Raw genomic sequence first — 25,762 nt, forward strand, 5'->3', positions numbered from 1 at the left:
CCATTACACTAAAAACTTAGTACATCAGAAGGATCCTTGTTTTTAGAATTGTAGTCATTATTTCCATCCTGCCCTCACAGGTAACATAACAGGGAAAAAGCAGGAAAGAAAGGCAATTGGAAGGGTAAGTACTTGCTTATAAGAGGAACAGCCCTGGTTTAACAAGCAAGCGAAATGCATTTGTTAACTGATTGAAGTTAAGCCAATGCTGGCTGCATGCACGCTCACCTTCCAGTACAATTTGTTTTAATCAAACTTTGTTTTCAATTGCTCAGCTTCTACTGTAGATTAACAAGCAAATGCAGCTTTAACAAGCTTTCAGGTCAGCTGGGATTGCTGGAACAAGTACAGGATCATGAATTCAGAACATACTAAGGAGGATAAAAACTTTGGATAGGGATTTCTGGAGGATATGTTCTGCAAGAAAAGTATCTGAAAGGCAATGCCACTTGATTTAAGCTGGTGCACTGAAAGAAATAATGGACAGAAAACATGTTTGTGAAGGATGGTTTCACAGCATCCAAAAGGGCAATTCCACAGATAAAAAACCCCTTTGTATTCCCATATCCAATCCACTTGAACACCGTACAGTTCTTTTAAACAATTTACAGACTCTATTGTAGAGCTGTAAATGACCAACCCTCTACAACATCATATTGCTCTTTTCAGTTTTTGTATTTAACAAAGACCAGGGACAGAAGAGAGAAAATCTGAAGGAAGAAGGGAACCAACAAGGCAAAGCATGAAATTGCAAGTAAGTGAAACAACCCCCAAACAGAACATTAAGAACCTCTGAACTAAGTAGCACTGTCTTCCAGGAGAAGAAACAACTTAAATGACTTGAACAAATTAATACTTATAAATGTATACTTTAATTCTAAAACAGTTGCATACACATTTACAGAGTCACGTAAGCAGCATATACAGTAAACTACATATATTTATTGTAGCCTTTTTATCCTTGTAGGTTTGCTATTGAGGTCTATCACTTTTTTTTTTTTAATTTCCTCTCAATACCTTTGTATGTTTTGCTAAACTAACAGGCTTCCAAATTATTAACAAGTTTTCTGAATGAACAATGAATGTAAACATGATAAAAACAGCACAGCCTTTTCCCTTTAAAATTATAAAGTTGGATACTTTTCTGCAACTGACTCATTTCGTGACAAATAGACTGAACCATGCTGAATACACAGGTAGAACTTACAAGTGGCTAAGAGAGTAACATGTTTAGATGGATAAAGCTTTCACTTATACCTTCAAGTCTAATGAACAAAACCACAGAAAAAAGTGGGAACAATTCCTTGTGCAGTCCTCATTAAAATCAAAAGGCAAGGAAATTAATAATAATAGCACAGACTGAGATTTAGTAAAGTTGAAGAGAGTTTTGGTTTACAAAATACTTTTCATATTTTTTCCATATTATTAGTAACACCTCATTGTCAGCACTAAACAAGTAATACAGTCTCCCCAAAATAAAGGGGAAGATTAACTTCTGAATAAAATATGTCTGAACATACAGAGTAATATTCATATGGCTTCTGTGGAGGAAATACAGACAGCTATTGGGAGAGAATGTGCATCCTGATATTGTCATAGGCAGCATGACAAGAATCTTAAGAGTTTCTGCTTATGTAAGTGAAACAGTCTAGGAGTATCCTAGTTTGAACATGGTAGTAATATTTTGCTGCTAGGGAGAAGGCTGGATGCAAAAAAGGAAATGCAGAGGTGGTAACTGTCAGTCAGAACAGAAACAAGAGTGCACTTCATTCCTTCACAGCAGGAGACAAACGTTTCTGTGGAAGGCTTGCGGACCATTCTGTGGGAAAGCCAATGCAAATGACAGCCAAATAGACTTAATCCAGACAGGACTCTGGTACGCAAAATGAACACTTAGCAGGCCTGAAAGAAAACAAGGCACACATGCACTGCCTGGTCCCCCCTTCTCCCTGCTAGGACTGCCTCATCACAAGAGAGAGTGAGCAGATAGCGTAGCTCACACCATTCTCCTGTCTGCATTTTCCATTTGATTCCCTTGCCAAGAATCGCAATTTGTTACTGGTTAGTGCTTTTTAACTGATGGATTCATTAGTAAGATGTTGGAAATTACAGTAAAGTAATCTCATTAATTGGACAAAGTGCTGGCAGTTCAGTGAATCACCAGCAAAGGTCAGTATTTACTATCGGTCACTATGAAATGGTAACAATTACATTTCTTTACTGCCCTATACTGCCCTTGTGCTTAGGGACATGGTTTAGTGGGTGATATCGGTGGTAGGGGGACAGTTGGACCAGGTGATCTTGGAGGTCTTTTCCAACCTTAGTGGTTCTGTGATTCTATAGGGAAAGCTGTTCTCCAGTGCTAACTTCTTAGTGACGCACATCAGGTTACCTAACTTCGCTCTATGCGCAGGTCAAATACAGTTGACAGGAGTTCAACTATATTGGTCCATTTAGTTTTTAAATAAAGATTTAGAGAAGGAAAAGAGATGAACGGAACAGGAGGCAATTTTCATCATGGAACAAAGATTATCTTGTCTCATAATTAAATGTTGCAATTTGTTTAATTCTATTTTACAGGAAATAAATTAATTCTTCATCCAATGTATTATCTAGACAGGAAATGTTATCAGTCACAGACAAAGCTATTAGTCTGCTATTACTCAAAAGAGTTGCTAATCTGTGCCATTTAAACTAAGCCTCAGAGAGAACTGTCACTGATTTCCCCTCTGTGGCTTTTATAAGTCTGACTTAAGAAGCCAGTTCTTCTTTATAACATTTTGTATACTACTCAGTGTTAAAAATATATGTATCAAACACCTGTTATTCTATCAGTGATTTTAAATCAGGAACATTTTTAATCTGGAAATCCAGCAGCATCTGCCCAAGTGCTTTGCCCTGTAAGAAAAAAAACAACCAACACTTCATCATTCTATTTAAATATATAACCTCTGTAAATCAAAACAGTTTAATATGGGATTTTTTTTTTCATATCAGTGTAAGAGTCCTTTCATCAGTGTAAGAATTCAGCATGTTTTACATGTTTAATGTGTATTTACCTCTACATACCTTTATAGAGATTTTGGGTGAGTTTTTAATCGAGACTTGAATTATATATTCACTCAAATTATACTTTTTCCATATGCTACATTTACCTTTTCATTTAATTACATAAATTCACAAGTGAGGCAAACAAGAAATACTACACAGTTAAGTCTTCCAGCATTTAATCCTTAAGATTGAATAGTTCCTTCAATTTGTTACCTACTGCTAAAATCAATTTATTGATTATTATTCAACTCTGCTATGCAATTCATACCTAGCATCACCTCACTTTGTGAACAAACCTATTGACTACCCTGAGATTATTTGTACACTTGAGCATTTCTCAGCCTGTGGTGGTAGAACTGCGCTTTACTGTAGCTATAGGACTGCCATGTTAAGAGATCTCATCATCAGGTTTAGATGTTTCAAATATTTAATATTCAAAATTTACATTTACAAAAAAATAATTTTATATTCGCATAATGTGGTCAACACAAAAGATCTCCTATGCATGTATTTTTCTCTTTCAGATTTATATTAATAATAATTTAACTATATTAGTCATGGTTTAAGCTAGAGGAGTCAGTACACAGTTCCTGTGTGTACTAGGAAAAACATTATCACAACTGTGCAGTAAGTTGATATTCTCCAAAACAGCCTTTAAAAAAGCTTATTTACCTGGTACATCTAAAACCACAGGTAAGGACAAACTATTAATAGAATCTTCAGATCGGTTATCTTGTACATATCTTTTTCACCAGATATTCTAAATCATCTCTCTACTTCACTATGCTGTTTTAAAACCTTAAAACAATGAAGTAGATAATGCATACTAATAGGAAATGAATAGGAACTAAAGAGTCAAAAACAAGAGCTTACTGTTCCAGCTCATAAAGCTGGAAGAGACTGTGGGATACCTAGTCACAAAAGATAAGTGCATTAAATCAATACATGCCTGTGGGTCACTTCTCAGGGATGCTATGCCACCACCACCAAGGGAATTCTTCAGAACAAAATTTAATCCATGGATTCCTGGCAACTCGTACCTGTAAAATAAAGTTTACTTTTTTTTTCTCTTTTCTCTCCAGGAGATTTTGGAGGAAAACACACACACAAAAAAAACCTGAACGGCACACGAAGCAAAAGATAACATGCAAAAATTTGGATGCTCATGGTAGCATCCTCACTGATGACTCAAGTCTAAAAGTTAACTGATGGTTAACCCATGGCTTTCCCTGACTTCTTGTTCCTCACCCTTACCCCAAATCAACTGTATTTAACAGGTTTAAAAGAGGATCCCTCCTCCTCCTCCATACAGAAAGCTCCATAGGCAAGAGGTTCAAATCCAGTGTGAGTTAACAAAATAGACAGAAGTATTTTTAATATTTCCTACTTCCTATACTAAAAAATACAATCATGTTGTTCCCAGAACTCACTTTTGCTGACGTCTGCCCGCTGATTTGGAAGTCATGCTCTCCATTACTGAGAAATAACCATGAGTCACTAACTCAAACTCTTACAACTAATCATAGAGGATTTTATAACAAATAACAAGTAAAGCTACACTTCAACACTCTACTGGAGCCATGTGCTTTGTTAAGATAAAATTATCTTATTTTAGTGTGACAGACCATTTTTCTGTTCCACTGCCTGCCTCTGTAAGCATTTTTCCATCCTTGCTTTTGGCTAGTGCAGCTCCAATTCAGAAACTTTTGTACAAGTTTGTCAAATGGCTTTGTGGTTTCCTAACAAAGCTATTTCAAATTCCATAAATAGGTCTATATCGTATTTCCATTTTCCTATACCTTCATAGTTTTTCAGTGTTTTGTCTTCTTCCCTGTACTCTTCCAGTGCTTCTTGGTTTTTGCTTTCCTGCAATATTTTATTTATCTAAGGACTTGATGGCTTTCCTTTTTTCCTCCTTAGTAAAAGATTTCATCAGAACATCGGCAAGATATGAGTAACTGAAAAAGACCTTGTCCAACTCTTACTATGGCTCTGAATGTTTTGACTGCTACGGTTTAAATCATATTTCCTCCAACGCTGCCTGTATTTCTTTAGTCATCTATCTGATCTTCCTCCGTTTGCAACAGATTCTTCAAAATCTGTCCTCCAAAAGAGATGTAATTTCTTGAAGTACTATTGTACAGCTGATTCTGTCATTCTGAGGTTTTTCTCCAATCCCTTTTTAGCACTGTGAAAATTACAGCTGTTGGTGATACTCACTGCTCAGCATGCCCTTGTGTCCTTGGGAGATGACCTAAACCTTTCGTGGAAGCAAATGTGGTCAACCTATGATTCTGTTGAACAGCCTGGCAAACACTTCATTCTCGTTATGCTCTTGCAAGCACCAATCAGTATGTCTGCACCCAACTCCCAGGAAATGATTTGTCATTATTCATTCTACTCTTTCATTCTTCTTTATTATTAACATTATTAGCTGTTATTAGCAAGAAATTTGCTGCTCTCATTCTGTTAATCTGCCTTTAAATCTGGTTGCCAGGCAACATTATCATGCTTAAAAGGCATATTCACTGGGAAAGCAGGATTTTATTTTTTAAAATTATTTTATATTTTTAATCCAACAGTGCTCTACCAGACAACAGGAATATGAAAAATAAAGCAATTTCAACAATAAGTCATCTATGGAACTGATTAAATTTAATAATATAATCAACCACCAGATCAGATAACCTTGCAAATTTTTCAATTAAAAAACCCTATGCAAATTACAAATGACGATATGCTATGAGAACTAGAGGTCTACCAAAACACTAGACTGTAAATTTTACTCTGAAAAACCTACAAAGAAACAACCATCATAATAGTCTTAAGCAGCAACAGTACACCAATCACGTTGCCATGCATTTACCCAACATCATTAAACAATTTAAGTTAAACTGAGTGAGATCTAAAAGAAAAGCTTTTGATTGAATTGCACAATTACATAATGTTTAAGAGCTGCTTTTTAAAAGCACAGAAAACAAACTTTTCAAAGAATAAGGCTGTGACAGAAACCAATAATATAATGAAAGTTCACTGTTGTAGCTAAACTCCTATGCTTATGCTCAATGGGGGGGGACTGCTTAACTACTTCCCTTAAAGTGCTGTCCATACTTATTCAAAGAAGTTATGTTTCCCTGTAAATTTCCTGTTAAAAATACACAGAAATTATGTTATAAAAATTGTTTATTGCATTTATATTGATAAAAAGACATCATTCTTCCTGTAAGAGAAAAGCAGAAGCTGAATACATAAAAAAGATGTTTGCACATGAAATATACTGTAGAGAGCTACATGAGGTTTTTTTCCCCCCATATAACAAATACGCATACAAAAAAATCAATTAATTTAAAAGCATCCGTACCCACAAAAAAGTAGTTTTGTTTTTCAGCTCCTAGTAAAAATATCCCATAAAAAGGAATCAGCTGTCATATTGTTTTTCTGAGCACTGGAATGTTCTCAAAAGATAGAGAAGATAACCATACTTTAGAGAGAGAAGACAAAACCAGCAAGTTCTCCCACGATAAATGGGCAATCCTTCTTAAACTACTGACCTGAGACCAGAAATGAAAAGTTTCTTATTCTGTTTCTTCAAAAATCCTCAAAAAGAACTGTATATCTGCGAGAAGTTTTAATAGAGATACAATCCTATATAATGGAAATATATAACTGCAGAACTGAGGATGAAAGCTGTAGCAGGCAGGCTACGACTTGGTTGCCATCACGGAGACGTGGTGGGACCGCTCCCACGACTGGAGTGCTGCAATGCCTGGCTATCGGCTCTTCAGGAGGGACAGGCAGCACAGAGGGGGTGGTGGCGTGGCTCTCTACATTAGAGAATCTTTTGATGTTGTGGAACTCCAGGCTGGGAATGATAAGGTTGAATCCCTGTGGGTTAGGATCCGCGGGAAGGCCGGCAAGGCTAGCTTCCTGGTCGGGGTCTGTTATAGACCGCCGAACCAGGATGAGGAGACGGATGAGGAGTTTTATAGGCAACTGACAGAAGTTGCAAAATCGTCGGCGCTTGTCCTCGTGGGGGACTTCAACTTCCCAGACATATCCTGGAAACACAACACGGCACAGAGAAAGCAGTCTAGGAGGTTTCTGGAGAGCGTGGGAGATAGCTTCCTGACGCAGCTGGTCAGTGAACCTACCAGGGGTGGTGCCCCGCTAGACCTTCTCTTCACAAACAGAGAAGGACTGGTGGGAGATGTGGTGGTCGGAAACTGTCTTGGGCAGAGTGACCACGAAATGGTAGAGTTCTCTATTCTTGGCGAGGCCAGGAAGGGGACCAGTAAAACTGCTGTATTGGACTTCCGGAGGGCTGACTTTGAGCTGCTCAGGACGCTGGTTGGCCGAGTCCCTTGGGAGGCGGTTCTGAAGGGCAGAGGAGTCCAGGAAGGCTGGGCGCTCCTCAAGAAGGAAATCGTGATGGCACAGGAGCGGTCCGTCCCCACGTGCCCAACGACGAGCCGGCGTGGAGGAAGACCGGCCTGGCTCAACAGAGAGTTGCGGCTTGTGCTTAGCAGAAAAAAGAGGGTTTATAATCTTTGGAAAAAAGGGCGGGCCACTGAGGAGGACTACAAGGATGTAGCGAGGCTGTGCAGGGAGAAAATTAGAAAGGCCAAAGCTCATCTGGAGCTCAACCTGGCTACTGCCGTTAAAGACAACAAAAAATCCTTTTACAAATATATCAACGCGAAACGGAGGATTAAGGAGAATCTCCATCCTTTACTGGATGCGAGGGGAAACCTAGTTACTAAGGATGAGGAAAAGGCTGAGGTGCTTAATGCCGCCTTTGCCTCAGTCTTTAGCGGCAATACCGGTTGTTCTCTGGATACCCAGTGCCTTGAGCTGGTGGAAGGGGATGGGGAGCAGGATGTGGCCTTCGCTATCCATGAGGAAATGGTTGGCGACCTGCTACGGAGCTTGGATGTGCGCAAGTCGATGGGGCCGGATGGGATGCACCCGAGGGTACTGAAAGAACTGGCGGAGGAGCTGGCCGAGCCGCTTTCCATCATTTATCGGCAGTCCTGGCTATCGGGGGAGGTCCCAGTTGACTGGCGGCTAGCCAATGTGACGCCCATCTATAAGAAGGGCCGCAGGGCAGACCCGGGGAACTATAGGCCTGTCAGTTTGACCTCAGTGCCAGGAAAGCTCATGGAGCAGATTATCTTGAGGGTCATCACGCAGCACTTGCAGGGCAAGCAGGCGATCAGGCCCAGTCAGCATGGGTTTATGAAAGGCAGGTCCTGCTTGACGAACCTGATCTCCTTCTATGACCAAGTGACGCGCTTGGTGGATGAGGGAAAGGCTGTGGATGTGGTTTACCTTGACCTCAGTAAGGCTTTTGACACCGTTCCCCACAACATTCTCCTCAAGAAACTGGCTGCTCGGGGCTTGGACTGGCGTACGCTTCGCTGGGTTAGAAACTGGCTGGATAGCCGGGCCCAGAGAGTTGTGGTGAATGGAGTCAAATCTGGTTGGAGGCCGGTCACTAGTGGTGTCCCCCAGGGCTCGGTACTGGGGCCGGTCCTCTTCAATATCTTTATCGATGATCTGGATGAGGGTGTCCAGTGCACCCTCAGTAAGTTTGCAGATGACACCAAGCTAAGTGCATGTGTCGATCTGCTCGAGGGCAGGAAGGCTCTGCAGGAGGATCTGGATAGGCTGGAGCGATGGGCTGAGGTCAACTGTATGAAGTTCAACAAGGCCAAGTGCCGGGTCCTGCACCTGGGGCGCAACAACCCCAAGCAGAGCTACAGGCTGGGAGATGAGTGGCTGGAAAGCTGCCTGGCCGAGAGGGACCTGGGAGTATTGGTTGATAGTCGGCTGAATATGAGCCAGCAGTGTGCCCAGGTGGCCAAGAAGGCCAACAGCATCCTGGCCTGCATAAGAAGCAGTGTGGCCAGCAGGTCTAGGGAAGTGATTGTGCCCCTGTACTCGGCTCTGGTGAGGCCGCACCTCGAGTACTGTGTTCAGTTTTGGGCCCCTCGCTACAGGAAGGACATGGAGGTGCTCGAGCGAGTCCAGAGAAGGGCGACCAAGCTGGTGAGGGGTCTGGAGAACAAGTCTTACGAGGAGCGGCTGAGGGAGCTGGGCTTGTTCAGCCTGGAGAAGAGGAGGCTCAGGGGCGACCTTATCGCTCTCTACAGTTACCTTAAAGGAGGCTGTAAAGAGGTGGGGGTTGGTCTGTTCTCCTACGTGCCTGGTGACAGGACGAGGGGGAATGGGCGAAAGTTGCGACAGGGGAGTTTTAGGTTGGATGTTAGGAAGGACTTCTTTACCGAAAGGGTTATTAAGCATTGGAACGGGCTGCCCAGGGAGGTGGTGGAGTCACCATCCCTGGAGGTCTTTAAAAGACGTTTAGATGTAGAGCTTAGCGATATGGTTTAGTGGAGTACTTAGTGTTAGGTCGGAGGTTGGACTCGATGATCTTGAGGTCTCTTCCAACCTAGAAGTCTGTGATACTGTCTATAATTCTAGTGCTGTTAAGAGATGAAAGTTATCTATATGGCAAATGATATATAATAAGCTAGTCAAGTTTTATCTATTGAAGAACTCTGCCTTTTCCAATCATATTCACTCTCTAGTACTTCTTTAGAATGACCACCTCTCCATTTATAAAGACTCGTATATGCAACACCACACATATAACCTAGTCTTAGAGAGAGGGCAAAATGCCTAAAGAAAAGTCTTTCACATGCATGAAAAAAGTCTTTCACATGATCTTGTGGATGCCCTGCACCTTACTGTAGCATTGATGTTATTTTTAAAGGCAGTACCTGTCAGAAGACTTGTATGTGCATATACAGAATTCAAGACTGACATCCTTTTCTAAACTTAGAGCCAATTTCTGTCTGCATACAACTCTCTGTTCCTTAGCTTCACTTAGATTAGTCTAAGTTTTCATGTTGAGCTTGCACATCACTGCTATGCACCAGAAAAACCCTGATTAACTGTTGTACATCTCAACAGTTACTCTCCATGGGTTGAGGGGGAAGGCAATTGCATAGACTTGTCTTTATCCCTGAATGATTATCTTTTGTTACCTTGTTACCTGAAAACTTGGAAGCTTCCAAGTTTTCAGTGATCTCTATCAAAAATAATCCCCTCTTTTACTCTGGTTTGGTATATCTACTTAAATAGCCTTAAGGAAAAAGAATGAAAGGCAACTGGCTAACAATCTCTGCTCTATACTGAGGCAGAACTGTGGTTGGTATGTTTTTAACATCAAAAATAATACATTTTTATACCACTCACATTTGAAATGAAGGCAAATGAAAGAATAGGATAGCCCTTTTTATTACAGTAAAAACTAAAAATAAATAATTCAAAAGCATCTACAGAGTCTGAAGCACGTGAGCATAATCATTATAATTCTAAACTTTTTCACAGAAGAATCTATTCTCCTCCCCACCCCAAGTAGTTTTTCAATTCACTCACACAGCTCCATTATCACATCATTAAAGGAAGCCAAAACCAGGAACAGATAATCTAATTAATCAAAATTAATTGGCTTTACCCAGACAAAGCATATTTCAACTTTTATTTATGAACATAAACAGCATTAAGGAACCATAATGAATCAATTTCTATATGTATAATTAGGAGGCCTGACTTTTTTTTCCCCTTTCTCCACTCATTTCAGAGGAAATTCAATTCTTTCTTGATATTAGAATTCATTAGATTCATAGATTTGTTAGCACTTATGAAACAGCGGCGAGATCTGCATTGATCTGCTTATCAAGAGAAAGAACAGCACAACTCACAAAGCAAGAGTTAAAATAGTTCCACATTCTGAGCTTTGAGATGCACCCTTCTGACTCAAGCTCTCTGAATAAGCAAAAAGACAATAGTTTCCCAGCACCCACAGAAATACATGATTTTGGCAGAATGTCCATTGTTGCAGAATAATTGACTTTATATCAAAACAGGTTTTAGAAGACTGAAGTTTGTTGCAATATCGAAGTTCTTGTTGGTTTTTAATGAGACACTGAAGTTTAAAACCTGTTGACTGCTTTGCTGGACATATACGGATGAGCACTACTACCTCATTCTACAAGAACAGTATGTTTCACTTGCCAGGCCCCAGGAAAGATCTGAGCATCATCCCTTGGTAGCATTAAAACAAAAATGTTATGTATGCTGTCTACTGGCAGAGGACTAGGATGCATTCTCTTTCATACTTTAAGAAATTAGCTGTGTTTTTTGCTTAAAATTCTGGTTTGGTGTATGTGGCAAAAAAGCAGGTGATAGCAAGATACTTAAAGGAGTATTTTCCCTAAAGTAAATGAATTTCTTAAATTGTTTTGCAGAGACAGTGATAGAATAAGGCATGTTTTTGATGGAAGATCAGGTAAGCTGGGGCTCCAGTCTACACTGGTTGCATGCATATTTTTCAGATGGTATTTTAGAGATTTCAAATTCCCAGGTCTGCAGTGTCTCCGAAACTTGGGAAGCTTCCTTTACTAAGGCTCCTGCAGTCTCCAAATGGTTCAGAAACATTTGAAAAATACATTTCTCAAAAGGATAGTGTAAGTGATTTCTGTTTGGTAGATACATTTTGTATAGGAACAGAACAAAAATATAACCCTAACACTAAAACTAATTCTGAGAACTGAAATGTGCCCTCGATGCTAAGGAAGCTAACTATATTCTTGGCTGTATTAGGTCAAGCATTGCCAGCAGGTCAAGGGAAGTAATCCTTCCCCTCTACTGAGCACTGGTGAGAATACATCTGCAGTACTGTCCAGTTCTGGGACCCCTCACTACAAAAAGATCTCTAGGCATACTGGAAAGAGTCCAGCAGAGTCATACCAAGATGATTAAGGGACTGGAGCATCTCTCCCATGAGGAGAGGCTGAGAGAGTTAAAACCGTTCAGCCTGGGGGAAAAGGAGGCTCATCAATCTTGTCAATGTGTACCTGAAGGGTACCTGAAGAGAAGATGCAATGAGGATGGAGCCAGGCTCTTTTCAATGGTGCCCAGTGCCAGGACGAGTGGCAACACACACAAAATAGAAGAGAATACGTTCCATCCAGGAAGCACTTCTGTACTGTGCAGGTGACAGAACACTGTGGAGTCTCTTCCTTGGAGATTGTCAAAATCTGTCTGGGCATGGTCCTGGGCAACCTGCTCTGCATGTCCCTCCTTGAGCAGGGTGTTTGGACCAGACAACCTCCAGAGGTTTTTTACCTCTTAACCAGTCCGCAATTCTGTGAAATGCCTTCACTGAACTGATTTACTCCCTTTGTCCAGCTTCAAGACGGAACCGAATTCATACATTCATTTTATTTTCCCATGACTACCCCTCAGGTTGTTATTCAAAAAATATAAAGGAAGACACACTTTAAAAAATGTTAAATATACACAGGTTTACAAAACTTAAGTTAATATACTTTAAAATAATTTCTGATACCATCATGTATCTATTTTACAACTGAACTGCGCAGCTAGCTACTCACCTTGTTACTAGTTCTTCTTCGGGTTTTTCTCGCTCTAAAAGGTGTTGGAAGTAGTTCTCCAAGGCTTGAGCAGTTAAAGTTTTCTTTAGGTATGGATAGTAGAGGGGATGCCGTGCTATGACACCTGTTAGGTATAATTAGCATTAGTTAGAATATGAGCTATTGAAACCAAATTGTAGTTATCCTTTCAAAACTGACTTGAAGTCATCCTCTCAACTGAAACTGTACATATGGATCCTCTTTAATGATCTCCTGAATAAAGTAGCATGACAGCTTTCCCTCTGTCAGCAGAGAGTTTGTGAGGAGCATGACATGGAAGAAGGCTCCTAGACTACATGATATTAACCATTATTTTTCTGGATGCAAGTGGTCCCTGCCACTGGAAAACACCTGAAGAAAAATCAACAAGATACCAATGAACAACCCACATGCAGTTCTCTTCCCCTAAATGGCTTGCGTGATTTAGAAAAGTAATTGCAATTAACCATAACAAGGCATAATCTGATCAGCTGGGAGCATGGTGACTGAAGCTTTGGTTCTTGCCCCACTACTGATTAAGTGTAAGAAATTACAATTAAGTTTTTATTGCTGTAAGTACGCTTTGATAAGCTTCGGATAACTGTATGTTGAAGCCAAGGTTCCACAGCGTGATCAGGAAAGCAGATTTGCGTCACAGATCTTTTTATCTGAGAACTTCAACATTAATTTCATCTCATAGGTCAAGTTTGCTGTTGTTCCTTAATAAAGGATTAGTTTCTTTACATCTGGGGAAGTCTATTAGCAATGTACTCATCGTTTATGATTCGCAAATGATATACTGCAATAATGGTCAACTACAAATTGAACAAAAAACAAAAAAAAATCCTTCGTTCTTCAGCCAAAAAAGGTTTCAAAAACAAGGACAAGAGAACTGTATTCCTTCAATATAAATGAACAAACTATCAGTTTTTAGCATGACAGCTGATAGCAAATCAAATCCCAAACGCACCTTTTAATTCATACTGAGCTTTGAACACCACACGCTCTCATCTTCCAACAAGTAAGAGAGCCAATTGTTGCATGCAGAAGTAAGGAATAGAAGGAATTATTAAACAATGCAAGAAGCACCACAATCACATGTAAAGACTTCACACTGAAATACACCATTTGGATTAACAATTTAATTAAAAACATTCTCTTACATGTAAGAACAACTTTGGTATTTCCTAACATTATTGATGTTTTAGCCATACGCATGTTATAAAATTCACATGTGGAGATGATATACACGTTCAGACAACCAAGAAATTACATTACATAACATATACAGGAAGTAGCAGCAACTAACATGTAAAGGAAACCTTAAAAAGAAGGCTTCTCCTAACTTTGGGATGCTTGATCTTTGCAACCCTAAATGAAGCTTTGAGGTATGATAAAGATATTATTTAATACCCCAGATTTCAAACAGTTGCTGAACATAGACCTACAGATATTTCATCAGTAAAATCCTTGTTTTATATGGATTACATTTTCTTTGAGCACTGAGGTAATAAAATAATCAAGTTATGTAAGAGATTTCCCAAAAATTAAGAAGAGCACTTGATGCCTAACTCTTATTTGAAAGTCTTACATCACTTTAGAAAGAAAGATAAAGAAAAATACCTATGTTTGCAGAGTTTCCTTTGTCTCCACTTCTAGTATAGGCAAGATCTTCTAAGCGATAAGTATGAGGACCACTTGGCAGATCTATACAATATAAAAGAAATAATGCATCTTAATGATAGCTACAAATAACGGTACATTTTGAAGTAATTGCCTTTAAAGTGTACACGTTCTGCATTGTTTGTAGTACTTTCTTGAAAAAAAAATTCAAAGCTTCCTTCCCACTGGAACACCTACAGGACAAGTTGTGAAGCCAGCGCAAAATTCACAAAAATTGATCATTTTTAACCTTTCTTCTAGATCTCTTTTACCTTTATACAGCTGAATACTGTGTCACGAATCCCAACTTCCACCACCCTTGAATATGAAAATTCATCTCCATTTTAACAAGGTGGTATCTGTGAAGGTGGCTTAGCAGCTACTTATTTCTTAACTAGCTGACAACTGTTTTTCCTTTAACACACAGATCTTTCTGCTTCCAGTGCAGGTGGAAAACACATGCAGCTATTGATGTCTTGATGATTAGTTGTCTGTAGAAAACAGTCACAATTTTAAAGTCCCTTTCAAGACAATGTGTCTCTCTCACTTTCATAGGTGCTGCTATGAAGGTGCCTTATTCAGTTGCATAGATGAAAACGACAAATTTCTTTCTCAAATAGCTAATTTTGTAAATATCTTAGTGTTTATAAGAAAAGATATTTCATGGTCATAAATGCATACACTATAGGAAGGCAGTCTTGAATTTTCATTTTTATTTTTTAAACTTGTCTGGAACATTAGACTTTCAAGTCTTCATGAACACTGAGTATCATTGCACTTTACTGAACACAAAGTATTATTTTTAACCATTTATCTATCAGAAAATAAAGCAATCCCATTCATGCCCAAATCCAGAAATTCAATCATGTTGAAACCTTAAACAATGTTTGATGGTTTAGTTATACACTACACACCTCTTGCAATTCTTGATTAGTAAGTAGTAGGCTGCCACCACCTAGCTTCTGTTCCCAAAAGGAGAGAGGTGAAATGCTCACCTTGCCACCAAGTTTCAGTTATTCACTGATAGTAGCTTAATACTGAAACTTGAAACGTAGGTTTTATATATAATATATATATATATTTATTTTTTTTTAGGCAGAGAGAGAGAGAATCCAGGCATTTCCAACCTGTTTTGCTTCTGATCCAACTTCCCTCTGGACATATCAGCTCTCCTGGCACCACCATGCCAATATCTGTAACAGATCCACCTACACTCTTGCTTTGCATGTAGAATTCCCATTAGAGCGAACATTCATACAATGGAAGTGGCATTCTCCCTGCTTTCTGTCACAGTTTCTGGTGAAACAACTGTTGGTAGCAGCCACAAGAAGCTGACAAACATCTAAAATTGTCTTTTGTCTGTCTTTTTTTTTTTTTTTTTTTAAAAGGAAAATTCAAGACCAGGGCACAGAGTCATCACATTTTCAGTCTAATGCATTAAAAAGTCAAACTTTAAGGAAGTGAAGCAATGATCTTGGAAATCAAATATGCTGGACAACCTTCAATTGTCTGTAATTGTCTGTAAATGCAATTTGAAAATCCGTCAGTCTTCCTTGTCTGTATCATTACTGCTTCTGCTGAGAATAGCACATAACTGCTGTTTTTTGTTTAATTTTAGAGAGTAAAAGACCCAATACTAAGACGTTACGCTGTAGGTTTGCCACATATGGTGTACTGGCCAGAGGCATATTAAGAAGTATTCACCAGTGTAACACCACCTGTTAATTTAAATTCATTCTCAGAATACCGATGAATGTTGGAATTATACTTAAATTTAACACAGTGGTATGTTCAATTTAAAGTGTACCTACTATTAAGGCATGGGTAGATGTGCACTTTGTGAACTGTGGCAGGTAATGATATAAACCCAGCCTCAGGCAGTCACCACCTTCAACTCCACTCTGTCTACAGAGAATTACTGAAATCTTCACACGAGCTGAAAGTGATTTTAAGCTTAGTCTAGCATAAGTTTCATGTAGTACCAGTGAAGAATCATTGAAATGGTAAAAATATACAATAAATGAGTTAACATAAGAGGTTTGTTAAGAGCTCAATGCTCAATCTTTTCCATACTCACTTCCATGAAAAAAGCAAGCAGAAGTGTGCAATGAAACTTGCCAGGTAATACTAAATGGTATATTTATTTAACCGAGGAATATTATTTGTGATTAAACAACTACATCAGAAGAGGATCTGAAAGAGTCCACTTAAGGCTCATTCCTTATTTTGAACAAGCCTACCGTACTCTGTACACCATAGATATAACTTTTTTTTTTTTTAAATAATTTTATTGAATCTGCAATTCAAACAAAAAGTGTTTCTTCAAAGGCTGAAATGTGATGGTGTTCAAACTATGTAAGATGTACAAGTCGTCAACATTTCACACAAACAGTCCTTGACAGTCTCCATTTAAACAAAACTAGTTCAAGATAGTGTTCTGGTGTTCTCATGTATTATTACCCTAATTGATTTATCCTCCATGATCTGTTTATCAGGAAATTGTTTTCATTTAATAAACATCTTAAATCTACAGAAGAATTCTCTTCGAAGCTAGGGCAAACGGTAAATTCAAATTCCGTTCTCCCAGAACCACATCTAGCAGCATTTTTGAAATCCATTTTCGCATATTTCTCTTATCTGTTCAAAGACAACTAACAGTCCCTCACACTTGAGATAACCACAAAACCAAGAAAAATACTTCCCTCCTTACTAAATGCTGACAAAATGTTTTAGCAGAAGTTACTTCTCTCACAGTCTAACCCATCTGTCTATTTCTCATGCATGTTGTCCATGGGTTAAGCCACATAAGTAGGTAAGTACTTTGTCACATGCAGAAAACATTTCCATTTACAACTAAGGGCAAAAGTTTAGAGGTCTTTCTCAGGGGAATCAGAGCTCTGCTGACCCTCAAAAGAGGAGTTTTGCCTGAATAAAGCTTGAAGAATTCAGTACTTAAATGCTGATGTCAGGCACCTCAGAAAGGTTTCTTGAATGGTAAGAAGGCATTTCAGAGCAACAAGGAGTCTAACAGTTTTTGTTTCTCCAATATTTGGCAATGCAGTCACCCTGAGATAAAAAATTATAAGAAAAAAAATAATCAAGAACTTTGCTAACTTTTCTGTTAAACAGAGCAGTGACTTCCTACTCCTTAACTCACCCAGTCTGATGTTGTTAATCCTCTACTGCCCTCGTTGGAACTCACAGATAGAGATTTTGCTACGAACTTTGATTCGCAACAGACATGTATGTCTGCGCTCCATTATGAACACAAGTATATTGATCTAAGATAAGACCAACTATTTCCAGGATTAACAAAATTAATTTGCTGTGTACTCTGAAGCAATATTTCAATTTCAAGTAGCATTCAAGTGTTTTCTTGGGTCTATGGCTTGGGTGTTTTTTTGTTATTAACAATTTACTTGATATAGCCCTGTTATAGCCTCAAATACATTTTGTATTGCTTGATGCTAATCTTCATCCTTCCTAAGAAAAGTAGTTTAAGTGTTTTGCAAAACGAATTAAAATGCATAGTATAAGGTAAAATATATTTCATGGACAAAATTTAGTAAATGATTTTATAGGACAAAGACTGCAAATGATACATTGACAAAGAGAAGATGAACATACCTTTCAATTCACTGTCAATCTTGGGTGGATCACAGGAAACAGGTTCATCTGATGTAAATGTGAGATCCTCCTCAAATGTCTCAACATGCTGACCATTTAAAAATAAGTTGATCTGGAAAAAATACCCATTTCCAAATTGTCAAATTAGACAGAAATCCAGTGCAAAACACAAATAAAGCATTTTTCTAATTAAATATTTATCTGGCATATTTTTAGTAACAGCTTTGCAGATAAGGTTTTACTCCTGCCTTTTAAAAAGTAAAAGCAACAATGATCCATTCTAATCTTAAAAATATCTTTGCACTGGGAAGAAATCGCAAAAAGCTATTGTGTGCTTTCATAATAGAATAAATTTAACATATTGCTGTAGTATATCAAAGAAAGACTATGAAATGTACTTTAATATGGTAAAGTGACTGTTCTGTATGCTCTGTTGTAAGGAAAAAAAATACAGTGATTTTGTAAGGGAACACATACAATGGCTGAATATTTATGGCATTCACCTCTAGCTCTGATAAGTCCATCTGATACAATATTTATAAAGTTTTGGGTAATTTAGCTTTGTACATTTTATTTCTGTGACTGTCCTGTTCCAACATTTTTCCCCCTCAAAAGAAAATCTATTCCCACACCCCCACACTAAAGAAGTAACTTTTCTCCTTCATTTCCTAACGGGAGATTTCTCAACCCTGCATCATTAAGCAGGTATAACCTCTACCAGTCAGGAATATAGGCGAATAGGTATCATCAGAAACAAATTGATACTGGGTATTTTATTTTTGTGTTGAGATGAAGCTATGAACTAAAAGATGCTATGCTGTTCATCTTGCATGATGAACATCGAGATGGAACTTGATGAATACAAGAGGGACTCTTCTACCTCAACACCAAGAAATCTGAAAAAAAAAAGTGTATTTCATTAGGTGATTGGGCAATTCACACACGTTGCAAGCAAAGGTTCCTTTGGTTACATCATACAGCATAACCACGTAGAAAAATTAACTGCATCCACTTCATCTGCATTGGAGGATGCCCATTGGTAAATACTCAGACTTACAGCCAGGTTACATTGCTACAGCAAACTAGCGTATACCACCTTGGCTGCAGCAGTTATTACCGTTCGTTCTCAGTCCTCAGCAAATGCAAGATCATTTTTCTCAGCAGTCTGAGAACAATCTTATGAAAGAAAACATCTAATAGCAACAAAGGCCTCCAACGCTTATCCAAGGAGAAGATAAAAATAAGTATTTCAGAAAAGTTCTTGCCTTCAGTAGGCCTGCTAGGATTCTTCTTCCCAGTGAAAGTTCTAGGTTACATTTTAAACAAGAAAAAAGCACACTTGGAAAATAACTGATGTTTTCACTGTAAAACCACTAGTGACCTATGGTAAAATCGAAGCAATTGCATAAGAGCAGTGAAAGCAGCACACAACAAATGTGATATTGAATCCAACCTGAAATCCAGAAAAGTGTTATCAAACACAAAACAAAAGAACCCACTGTGACAACATTAACATATCTGAAAATCTCCTTACGTGGTATTTTTAGTTTTAGGTCAAACACTAGATTTATTTCAACAGAAATTCCAATCTAGAAAAGCAGTTAATTCATACCTTATTTGCTCTGTAATCTCTAGCTAGACTTTTGCTGTTAATACCCAGCTAAAACTTTGAACCAAGGACTTGAATCACTTACACCATGCTTTTACATAACCTTTGCTGCACTTCAACAGCAATACACCAGAAAATTTTTTTACTAGCATATCAGTATGTTCATCAGATTAGTTACTTAGAACAAGGATTTTGATTTTCTGTATGGAAGAAGAGTAAGAGACACCACTTTCTTCCCCTGCTGGATTAGGTTACTATTTAATCTCAGCAGGCATTTTACTAAGTCTGGAACACAGTGCTAATTAATAATTTTACATTTAGTTTGATAAACAAAACAGCAGGCTAAACTTCCATGATGATAATTTCATATTAAACTTGGCAAAGACAAGCCATTCATATAAAGCAAAACATAAACAGCAATAAAGATGACAAGTGCTTGAACTTCACAAAGCTGCACCAGGAAGGTTCTGGCCAGGTATTAGGAAAAATTTCTTTACCATGAGGGTGGCCAAACACTAGAACAGACTTCCTAGAAAGGTGGTTGATGTCCTGTTCCTGTCAGCGTTTGAGAGGCATTGGGATAATGTCCTCAATAACATGCTTCAACTTCTGGTTAACCCTGAAGTGGTCAGGCTGTTGGACTAGATGATATTTGTGGGTCTCTTCCAACTGAGCCGTTCTATTCTAACTTCTTCAAAAGCAAGAAAGGCTCTGGTAACTCTTCTCCACCATCCACAGTTAATACACTTGGTTTTAATAACTGCACAGCATCTCCTCTGTAAATTTAATCTTAAATTATTTCCCACCAATGTAGAGTAGTGCTCAAAGAGAAGTGTAACATTTAGCCTTATTTGTGCTAAGCACTGTACATGTTAAAAACTGAAACAGAAGCAGTCCTTCCCTGAAATGCTTAGAATCTTTAAATTGATTTTCTCTAATTCTTTTCAAAGGTGTTTTTGCTTGTTTGTGTTTTATTTATTTATTATTATTTTTTAACGTTAATTGTTTTTTTTTTTCCTTCTCCCTTGCTGTCTGTGCTCCTAAGGCTCCCCATCATCACACATGACTCACTGTTGCTGTCCAACACAGAACAATAGTCTGTCACTTTTTCAATTAAGTGAATGAGTGATAAAGCTCTTGCATCAATTATTAGGATGCCTTAGCATAAGATGTATGCAATAGCTGAAAGTCAGTTAAAGGCCTCAAAAGGAAGAGCATATACGTATTTTTGTCTGCAGTCTCCAATTAAAATACTTAATTTAATTTACTGAATTGTGGGATGATATTCAGAAAAACAGGGACTGACATTTAAAAATCCAAACATTTTATATTTTCAGTAAAGCCAGTTTCTGCCTCTGGTTTATCTTGAAAACTTCAAACTACACACAGGTACAAGCATAATGGAAAAGAAGTAGGGCTCTAGCTTAATGTTTCCTCTTACACTGTACTTTCTCACCTAGGATTGCACAGTCATCCAAACGATAGTGTTTCAGGCTGAAAAAAACTATTCTTATGAACTGAATAGGGCCACACAGATCTCATTCACAGGCTCCTCCATGACACTCATCACAACAGCACATTAGTGTCTAAGGCTTTTGTAATTTTACACTTTCTCCAATATAAGTAGAAGTCACTACTCCCATTTTTATAGACAGGGTATTCAGAAGGAAAAGGTTCAACCAACTCTGTTGATGAAATCTGTGTTAATCAGAGGAAGATCACTGAATTTAACAGCTATTTCCAGTAGCATATACAAAGAGTAGAGTCACATCAATTACAATGCAAGGTTGGCAAGTTCAACTGTTTTAAAATATTGTGTGAATAACATTCTGGAAAAATATCTGGAAAGATATTTTTCAAAGTTACCAGTATATTTTGCAGTTTTAGGACTCAAAGTTGCTGAAAAAAATGCCAAAGTCAGCATATTTTTTTTTCAAATGGCTTCAAATGAAATAGAACAGGCTTTAAAAAGTAGTAAGTCTTACCTGGACATCACTTTTTGGATAATGGAAGAAAAATGGCTTCAAAACTGGAGACCTAGACACAAAACAAGAATAATAAATGCATTTTTATCAGAAATCAATGAAAATATCAGATCAGTTATCTTTAAGTTATTCATAAAACTGGCAAACACTTGGAAAATTAAAAGCTATTTAGCCATGATTAGCAATCATTTTCTAAACAATTTTGGAAAGTCCAAGAAATGCAGAAATTCCTTAAATTTCATTATTAAGAAAGCAAGACTTTGATTTAAAATAAAAAATTCACTTACACTCTAGGGCGCCCTCCAACTATTCCAGTGAGGCCGGGTGCTGGAAATTGAAAAGAAATTCACAAAAATAACTGTTAAAAACATTTTCAGAATACCAAAGCTTATAGCTTAACATAATTTGAATTATTCCTGTAATACAGATTTAATAAATACTAGGCAACATCTGGAAAGTTAAAAATGGTATCAAATTAATACAACCAAACATTTTATACAGCAGTGAAAAGGGCAAAATGTGAAAAATTACTGTGACTTAAAATAAAAATACATGTTTCAAAGGGTGCAAATCAAACTATTTTGGAAGAACCACCGGAAGATTTTTCCATTTTTCTTTTTTATGCCAATGTCAGTCAGGTAGTCTTCATTTGGTAGAAGAACAACTTAGTCTGGGGGTTGAGGTGGTGGTGGTGCTGTTTTGTTCACTTTTAAAGAAAGCAGAGGAACAACTCTGACCCAATCCATACACTTGCTTAGTACAGCTTTATTAGATTTACTATTTCATATGCATCTCTTGAGCATTTTCACAGGCTAATGTAGCTGGTTTTACAGTACTCTGTACTCTAGATCCCATTCTCTCTTTAATACATAGGCAATTTTGGAGCTTAAGACATTATTATAGACTTACTGCAAATCTAGGATCATACGTTGGTCGAACTCATCTATTCTCAACATCAGGTTGCCAGACTTTACTGCCATTAAACCCACCTAACAGATCACTATTTCTGAAAGAAACAGTTCTGCTCTCCCTAGCATAGCTTCTGGCCCTTCTGTCTGGCATGAACAATATGCATACATGATACATCAGAAATCCATACAGAAATGCAGGGGAAAGAAATGGTAAAGTGAGTATGGTAAGTCTAGGAATTAACAAGCCTGTAAGCAGACCCCTAGAGACAAACGCTGTGGAAAGCCACCCACATGGTGCATTTACCCAGCTTAATCCTGGCTAACACGGGTTCACTTTAATTCATGCTTCTTCCAGGTGTGAATTCTCTCCTCCACCTGTGCTCCAAACAGACCAAATGCCACGTAATCACACTCACAGGGTACTAAGCTTGCACCAGTAACCTCCACCTCTCAGCAAGCTGTCTTAACTTGGATTCAGTGCCGTGTTAAGACAGACACACTACATTGGCAGCACTGGTTGGTGCAACACACCATAGGTCCAGAATACAGAGTCTAGCCATATCTACATTCACCAGATGAGTGATTTCCCTGAAATAGTGTTTAATAAGATGCTTTACTGAAGTCTATGAAGAGACATGCAATCATATAGTCCTTACCTTGATTGCACTGTTCTACAATCAGAGACATATTTTGATACAACAAAAATTAAAGTCAGCGCACATTTGAATGACTGATTCAGGGATGGTTGATTACAGTATGTAAGTCTTAAAGTTACAGAAGAGATCTCTTGCCTGAAGCTATTCCATAGCAGCTCTGCAAGCTTGGCCAGTATGCTACTGCAGTATTTGCACGTTACAACTAGAGTTAGTGAAATATGGTTATCTTGTGAACTATCTTCAGCTAGAGGCTGGAAATAAAAACAAACAAAAAAAACCCACAGCAAGCTTCAGGAGGTGATATATGAGAACAATCTGAAGGGATTGGGGGTTAGTATCAACTCCCCTCTCTCCCTCAAAAATTTTTTTTTGTACAGGAAAAAAGAATGTCCCTGTCAAAAAAAGCCATGAATAACCACCTCTCTACCCAAAGTTCTGCTGCAAAGAACACGGCAGTGGATAGAATAGAAACTAACCCCTTACATTACAGTTACATAATAATGTTAAGTGATGCAGGCAAGATTCAGCCCTACACATATTACCTTTGTGCTCTTTCAAGCAGAAAATTGCCATTCAACATTAAAAACTAACTGGGTTATTTTACTGATGGATTCATGCTCCTAATTTGTTTATTTAGGTTGTTGAGGGAGGAGGCGGAATATGGTAAGGTCATGTTGAACATAGGTTCAGAAAGTTAATTTAAATTATCTGTGGATAGTCACATGGCTCACTTCCTGCTAGGCAGCTGAACTGCTCATTAAGGGTACCAGATTTTGCTCCAAAATATATTTCAGCTTCCTGAAAGGTTTCAAAGAAAGCTGTTCACTTGCCTGCTCTCATACAATGGAACTTGGCTTCTACAACAAAACAGTTCTCTAAAAACTAACAAGAAAACGATCCATCTAAAAACATCAACTACTCACACCTTGAGGCTACAATAACCTCGTACTGCTACTTGCTATTATTAGTCTTGCAAACTTCTGCAGCGCAAAAGCTTCTGTAACAGCAGAGTCATCTGTAAACATATTACAGCTACCCCTGCACATAAATGCAATGGCAGACCAAATCTACAACAAGATTATTTATTTCTATCTTACAATTATTCAATTCATTGTTCATATTAATGTAAGTAAGTTGGGAGCACACATAAGTATGTTTTTTTTTTCCCCTATAAAGGGGTGTATGTGTATATATGTAACTCCTATTCCTCTTCTCTTCACGCAAAGAAGAGGAACCAAATCTTAAATTGATCATGGCTTATGGCTGGTGATTTGTTATTTGTGTAAACAGATCGCACGAGAGCTCAAAACATCTCCTGCATCTCAGGGCTTCGATCCCTATCATGTTTCTCAAATAAGACTGAAAGAAGGCAATGGAAGATTAAGCACAACTCTGTAAGAGCAGGCTTACTGCTGTGGCCAGACATATTTCTCCTGAGTTACTTACAAATTCTTCAGATCAATTGTCACAAGACACTTTCCAGGTGTGTTTTTTGTTTGTTTGTTTTGTTTTTTTTTAAATAAAAAAAGATCTACTTGTGCTGTACTTCATACTTGCTTGGTTGGTTACTTAAGCATCCGTGCAGATGCTCTCCCTCCTTCCTTTCTGGAGGAAGGTCTATCTCAAAATGAGGTATGACTAATTTGTCATACTTGTAGAGAACATCCATCAGGCTGCACCATCAAGTAGATAAGATCTTCAGCTAAATTGAAGTTGTTGATCTCCTTTCCCAGAAACTTTACAGGAGCACCTTCTGTTATCAGAACCCCATTCATTAGTCCCTCAAGGCAGATATCTGGTGGCAGATAAGGTATCACTAAGCATGGTGCCATCCTATCTGCCACCAGTCATCCACTTGAACAAGACCTTTCACTTGAAGTTCACTCACCATCGCTGTCTGGCTGTCAGCCTCTTGTGTCTCGGAACCGCACAAAATTCAGCTCAAAAAGGAGCTGAATGCCTTTCAGTTCATAAAACAGTTGGAGACCTTTTTAATCCATCTATATTCTGTTCATGTTCATCTGTAGGTATAGGATTTGCCTGGTGTAATCGTCATACTGAATATGATATTTATTTTGCCTCAAGGGTCTGATCAGGTAGCCTGCCGCTTCCAGGAACATTTCCCCTCACATGCCTGAGGACCCAGCCTGACACTACAAATTCCTCAGGTGACTGGACATCTAAAAGCAGTGAGTCAGTATTGGAGATTCTGCCACTTAAGCTCCACTGATTTCATTAACTCCTAAATACATGGCATGATTGGAGAAGTGTCTGGCACTACGTCCACTAAATTTACTTCTTTCTAGGTGACTACATACTGGTTTAGTACCCTTCCTTTGGGTATTGGTGCTTAAAAAGGTTTGAATCTATAAATAAAGAATAAATTATTATTCAGCAAATCCTGCTCTTCTGTTGATCTGTGTAAATCTTTACAGTATTGCCCAGTCTTTTCACTTTGACTCCTTCTTCTAGCCTATGTTCAATTTTATGAATTTTCAGCCCAACTACCTTAGGAAAAATGTCATCCTCTCTGTGTACACATATATGTTTTATATTTATCAATGTTTTTCCTTTGTGTTCATGATTCTCCAGCATACCTGCAAGCTAAATTTTGGGCCAAATGGCCAGTTTCTTCCAAATCTGAAGAACCTCAAGTATATCAAAGTATACTAACACTCCCTTCCCATCCCCATGTGATTCAGCAGCAGTATGCTGACAGATGTGCATGTAGGCAACATGAGGTGAAGTCCACTTAAGATATACTTCTTAATACAACAGT

General features: G+C 38.3%; 1 protein-coding gene across 1 annotated transcript in view; it reads right to left on the reverse strand.

Moving 5' to 3' along the window:
* Positions 1-837: 837 nt before the first annotated feature.
* Positions 838-25,762, reverse strand: part of LOC308194778 (uncharacterized protein) — a 62,064-nt gene continuing 37,139 nt past the window's right edge. The window contains exons 14-20 of the mRNA XM_080591093.1: positions 21,704-21,743; positions 21,417-21,468; positions 17,823-17,934; positions 14,157-14,240; positions 12,516-12,639; positions 4,001-4,091; positions 838-2,898 (exon numbers count right to left, since the gene is read on the reverse strand). Of these exons, the coding sequence (XP_080447219.1) occupies positions 2,824-2,898; positions 4,001-4,091; positions 12,516-12,639; positions 14,157-14,240; positions 17,823-17,934; positions 21,417-21,468; positions 21,704-21,743 (578 nt within the window). The 3' untranslated portion in view covers positions 838-2,823. The remainder of the gene's footprint in view (positions 2,899-4,000; positions 4,092-12,515; positions 12,640-14,156; positions 14,241-17,822; positions 17,935-21,416; positions 21,469-21,703; positions 21,744-25,762) is intronic.

The sequence above is a fragment of the Anser brachyrhynchus genome (genome assembly GCF_964034855.1).
Source record: "Anser brachyrhynchus genome assembly, chromosome: 4".
NCBI classification, from domain to species: Eukaryota; Metazoa; Chordata; class Aves; order Anseriformes; family Anatidae; genus Anser; species Anser brachyrhynchus.